The sequence below is a fragment of the Musa acuminata genome, chromosome BXJ2-11 (assembly GCF_036884655.1).
Source record: "Musa acuminata AAA Group cultivar baxijiao chromosome BXJ2-11, Cavendish_Baxijiao_AAA, whole genome shotgun sequence".
NCBI classification, from domain to species: domain Eukaryota; kingdom Viridiplantae; phylum Streptophyta; class Magnoliopsida; order Zingiberales; family Musaceae; genus Musa; species Musa acuminata.
The window spans coordinates 10,744,615-10,750,549 of record NC_088348.1 but is presented as its reverse complement, the minus strand read 5'-3'; the positions used below and the strand labels follow the sequence as shown (position 1 = coordinate 10,750,549).

The window sequence follows — 5,935 nt, the reverse complement described above, 5'->3', positions numbered from 1 at the left end:
ATTGGAATATTATTTTGAAAGCACTAATTCACACTCCCCCCCCTCCCTCCCCCCCTCCTCTTAATGTCTTTATGATCCTAACATTGCCTCTTCTTCTTCCTTCGGCATCGATACCTCACCACTCTGCCTCTTCTTTCTCTCGTCGTTAATGTTCAGATCAATATTGGCAAGGGTGACCATCGTATTGTTCTTGCTGACCATCACTATAACAATCACCCACGATATCATCATTCTCGTCATTGAAATTATCTTTTTGCTATTATTTTTGTGTCATTTATGTATGTGTTATTACGTGTTGTATTTTACATTAGTAAGATTGACAGTGCTAGGATAAACAAGATTAAATATTTTACTTTTATAACCTATGAGATCTTAATATAAATTTTTTTAATTTAAAGATTAATATGCTAAAAATATCTAGTAATATATAATTGGTCCCGTACCTTATGAACATGTCAAACCCTAATGATTATATGTAAATCTGAACAACTATAAATTCTATCCATATTATAATCTTGTGAAAGACGTCGATTTTGATGAAGAGCATTTTGTGGAACTGGAAAATCTTCACAAAATGAGTGCATGCATTTGCATTTTGACCGCAGAATTGATTTATTTTCTTTTAATCCTCAAATAAGCCCTCAAGAACAACTCAGTGAAGGGGCCGGGCTTGGGATGCGTGTCTCCCGCCCGGCCCATATATATGTACCTCTTTAATTTTCTCCGGCCGAAGTTGATACATCGCCTACAACTTGCGCTACGAAACGCCTCCTTTGTCCTGTCTCTCTTTTTTCTCCATGACGCCCTCTCTCTCTCTCTTTCTCCGTCCCTCGAACACAATCGAAGCCTTCACCACCACAGCCTCCTCCGCTCCCACGCGTCTGTCCTCCCTCTTCTCTTCGTCATCATGCCGCCACCGCCCTCCGCCCTCCAAGTCCCGCCTCTACGCCTCCTTCTTCTGCGCCCTCATCCGCGCCCATCTCGCCTGCGGCCAGCTTTCGGCCGCCCTCCGCGCCCTCCGCCACATGCGCTCCCTCGGCCTTCGCCCCACCCTCCTCTCCTGGAACCGCCTCCTCTCCCGATTCAACTCCGCCGGCTTCGTCGCGGAGGTTCCCGCCCTCTACTCCGAGCTCAGCCGCTCCTCCGCCAAGCCCGACTCCTTCACTCACAACGTCCTCATCCACGCTTTCTGCAAGATGGGCTCCCTCGACGCTGCCCTCCGCGTCCTCCGCTCGGACGCAGAGATCGACGCTGTGTCCTACAACACCGTCATTTGGGGCTTTTGTGATCTAGAATTGGCCGAGTCCGCCGTCGGGTTGCTGTCGGAGATGCTGAAGAAGGGGTTTCCTTTTGATTGCTTCACCTGCAACATTTTGGTCAAAGGATTGTGCCGAAAGGGGCAGCTGGGGGTTGCGGAGTCGCTGTCGGATATGCTGGTTCAAGGCGGGACCACAAGGGATGTCATCGGGTTTAATACGCTGATTGACTCGTACTGCAAGATGGGGAAGATGGATGGGGCTCAAGGGCTGGTGGAGAGTATGATGGCGGAGAATGTTTCGCCAGATATCGTCACTTGTAACACTTTGATCCATGGGTTTTGTCGGAACAGAGATTTCGGTATGGCGAGGAGAGTGATGGAAGATATAGGTGCCCATTTGGAGCCAAATGTTATCACTCACACGACGTTCATCGGTGAATATTGCAAGAGGGGACAGCTCGAAGAAGCCTTTGTTCTATACGAAGATATGGTCAAGAGTGGGATCTTGCCTAATGTTGTCACATACACTTCGCTGATCAATGGACTCTGCAACAAGGGGAGATTGTCGGAGGCATATGCTCTCTTTAGAGAGATGGAGAAGATGGGTGTTGCTCCGAATCATGTTACGTACTGTACTCTCATAGATTCATTATTTAAAGCTGGCAGAGAAAGGGATTCTTTTGCTCTTCTTGGTGAGATTGTTGCTCGAGGTGTTGTGATGGATTTGGTTTTACACACTACCTTCATGGATGGACTATTCAAGTTGAGTAAGGTTGATGATGCAGAGCAGATGTTTCGGCTGATTTGCTCACCTTGTCTCATCCCCAGTCATGTTGCATATTCAGCTTTGATTGATGGGCGTTGCAAGTTAGGAGATATGGAGGGAGCAGAATCTGCATTGTTGGAGATGCAGAGGAAGTTGCTGAATGTGAATGTTGTTACTTACTCTTCTATCATCAATGGTTATATTAGAAAACAACTACTTGCTAAGGCTCTTGATGCTATGAAAAAGATGACGGAAAGAAATACCTGTCCGAATGTTGTAACCTATGGAACAGTTATAGATGGCATGTTCAAGATTGGGAATCAAGAAGTAGCTCTTCAGATGTATAAGGAAATGAGAGAGGAAGGTTTGGATGTAAACAACTATGTCATTGATTCTTTGGTTAATGGATTGAGGAAGAATGGAAGGATGGAAGAAGCAGAGAGTCTGTTCAGAAATATGGAACAAAATGGTGTATTGATGGACCGTGTTAATTTCACCTCCTTGATGGATGGGCTTTTTAAGATTGGTAACACATCTGCAGCTTTCAATGTTGGCCAAGAAATGATAGAGAAAAATCATGTTCCTGATGTTGTTGTGTATAATGTATTTATAAATTCTCTCTGCAACCTTGGAAAGTCTAGTCAGGCAAAATCCTTTCTCTCTGAAATGAAAAATATGGGTTTAAATCCTGATCATGCAACATACAACACTTTGATTAATGCACACTGTAAGGAGGGAAGGATAGATAAGGCTCTTGAACTTAGTAAAGAAATGATGAGTGTTGGCCTGATGCCTAATCGCATCACATACAATACCCTGATTGGAGGTCTCTGTGAGGTTGGGGAAGCGGAGAAAGCTGTGGATTTGTTGATTGAAATGGCTGCTGGTGGTTTCTTCCCAAGTTCTTCCGCTTGCAGAAATGTGTTACATGCATGTTCTAAATGTAAGAGAGCAGATTTGATAGTACAAACACACAAGAAGGTAGTAAATATGGGACTTGGTCATGATATCACTCTTTATAATACAATGATTCATGCTTTATGTACTCTTGGGATGACAAGGAAAGCCAATGTTCTTTTGAAGGATATGTTGGCAAGAGGGATCAAAGCTGATACTATTACTTTCAATGTTCTTATGCTAGGACATTGCAAGAGTGGCCATCTTGATAAAGCATTTGATATGTACTCTCAAATGCTTCTTGAAGGCATATCCCCAAGTATTGCAACTTACAATACCCTGTTAGGTGGCCTATCAGCTGCTGGAAGGATTGGTGAAGCAGATAAGCTGATAAACGAGATGAAGAAAAGGGAGGTACTTCCAAATAATTTTACTTATGATATACTAATTACAGCCTATGGAAAGCAAAGCAATAGAAAAGAATCTATAAGGCTATATTGTGAAATGGTAATGAAAGGATTTGTTCCTAAACTTAGCACCTATAATGTGCTTATTAGTGACTTTGCCAAAGTTGGAATGATGAAGCAAGCCATTGAGTTGTTTAATGAAATGAATAAAAGAGGTGTATTGCCCAATTCTTCAACATATGACATACTAATTAGTGGGTGGTCGAAGCTACTGAATGGGTCTGAGGTTAAAAGGCTGCTGAAAGAGATGACTGGAAAGGGTTTTGCTCCTGGCGAAGAGACACTTGGTTTCATTAGTAAAGCCTTTGCAAGACCAGGGAGGACGTTGGGAGCTCAGAAGTTACTTAGAAAGTTGTACAAGATATGAGATGATAAAGTTAGTAACCAGAAAATTTGAAAGCCAACCTGTCATGATGGATCTGGAGTCAAATATGAGTAATTTTTGAATCAATGACTTGATAAGAATGATGGTCACAAGATAAGAGAATCATCCTCATGGGATTTATTGTGTTAAGAAATATCTCCCGAGGTGCGGGGAAGAACCAGCTTAAGAGCCAAAGACCTCCTGGGGGGGCTTGAGGGAACATCCAATTCAAGCAGTCAAGCAGCGGATGCAGGCAATTCATTTGTAGTTGGCACAGTAGAGGTGAACAGTTTGAAGTAGCATTTGTTTTCTATTTATCATCTGTCTGGCACCAAAATGTTCCAGACAATTGATGTTGAAAAGTTCCGAACATCTGAGGAAACTAATGCAAGACTGTAAAGTTCTTTCCATCATTGGCTCAATAAAGAAGATACGAACTATTCTTGAGCAAATAATAAGACAAACTTTTACTCATGTTTAATGATATAGTACCCTTGGACTGCCTTATTCTAGAGTGTGCTATGTTTAAAAATAGAAATAAAGTTCCTTTCCTAGCTACTAGGGATATGCTACATTCACAACACTGTAAGTGTACTTTTTCTCCTTCATTGATGCAAATTCTCTTCATGAATCATAGAAGGCGCTGTGGTTTACATAGATTAACAACATACAGAACATTCATATTATATTTTGCTTCCACCAGATGGATTTTGAGTCAATGTATATGTTTAATCATTGATGTATTGCATATTGCACTTTTTTGCTCCATAATGCATCACCTTTCCTCCAGATGACCATCTCGGCCACCTGCAAACCTATATGAAGTGGATTGCCGACTCAGTGTTACAACAGTTCCATTAAACAAAATTTTAAGCCCAAGAAGATATTGGAAAAATACACAGGTTGCATGGGATTATGTTGTCACACAAGCAGGGCTGGGGAGGAAGAGAGTCAATAGTGGCAAGCATTTTGGCTTGTTCAAGGATAGCTATGGTCTCTTACTACACTTATGTGAGCAAGTTAGAAGGACTAATGCAGGAAGTAACACATTGCTTTACTGAAATAGTGGTGAGAATTGCTTCAAATGTCTTTCAAATTCTTATAATGTTTTGACGGTGAGTCTAAAATGGTACAAAACAGGTGGTATGTATTGGTCCAATGATTGACTGAGACACAGGCCGGCCCGTTTTGGTCAGTACACAGGGAATGTGAGGTGTACCAATCGGTACACCTCACGTATTGCCTGATACGTTCAAAATTTGACTATTACTGACTGGTATGTAATAGTCAAGTTTTTACCATGCCAAGCTGAGTTTGATGACACTGGCTGCATTTTTATCATACCAGGCTGAATTTGATTCATGCCAGCTCCCTACAGTCAAATTTACCGATGGGACTGTTTTGGGCTTACAAAAGTCTCTCTCCCACCGCTTTCACTCACTCTCACTCTCATTTTTAGTATCCTTCTCACTCTCATTAAACTTGTTTAATGTCTCTAATTGGTAATTAGTAGAAATTGCTGGAACCTAAAGAGGAAAACCCAGTTTCCTTTTGGTCCCATATCAGTACAGGAGAATTTTTTCCCTTTACCTTCCCTATTACTTACCAAACCACATAGGGGTATAGCAGAAGGTTGAAGAGACTTTGACTTTCTTTCCTTTCATTTAATATTAAAATTTTAGTAACCAGTGGTGCTTGGAGCATCTTCAATGTCCCCGCATTCATGCACGCAGGTGGATGACTCCCAGTGGTATCTTGGGGCGGATTTCATGGTTACAACCCACACAAGGGTGAGAAATAGCCTTAGGACAGCGTAAGGTGCTCTTTTGGGTTTATTTCTTAAACTTTTATTTCAGTCATTTTATTTTTAATTCTGTTAATTGTTTTAAACCAAGTTAGATCTTTTTATTACTGCCCTAACAATCTAAGGCTGTTTCTAGATATAGTTGAAGTATTATTTATTTATTGTTGGTCGATATGAAATTTTTTGTATTATGTTTAATTCTCTAGATTTGATATACTGTGATACTAGTTTTTTTGAAGTAATATGATAGGATTTGATCTTAATACTGCTCTCTCGCACTGTGAATGCTGTTCTAACATTGAGAATATTAGTGTCAAACATCAATATCAATGGTTTATCGAATCTGCAAATTAAACATGATCTATTGGACCATAAACAT

General features: G+C 41.2%; 1 protein-coding gene across 1 annotated transcript; it reads left to right on the top strand.

Annotated features, from left to right (window-relative positions):
• The first annotated feature begins 747 nt into the window (after positions 1–747).
• Positions 748–4,233, top strand: LOC135626798 (pentatricopeptide repeat-containing protein At5g14770, mitochondrial-like). Its single transcript, XM_065132437.1, has one exon. The coding sequence runs from the start codon at positions 798–800 to the stop codon at positions 3,753–3,755; it is 2,958 nt and encodes a 985-aa protein (XP_064988509.1). The 5' UTR covers positions 748–797; the 3' UTR covers positions 3,756–4,233.
• Positions 4,234–5,935: the final 1,702 nt, after the last annotated feature.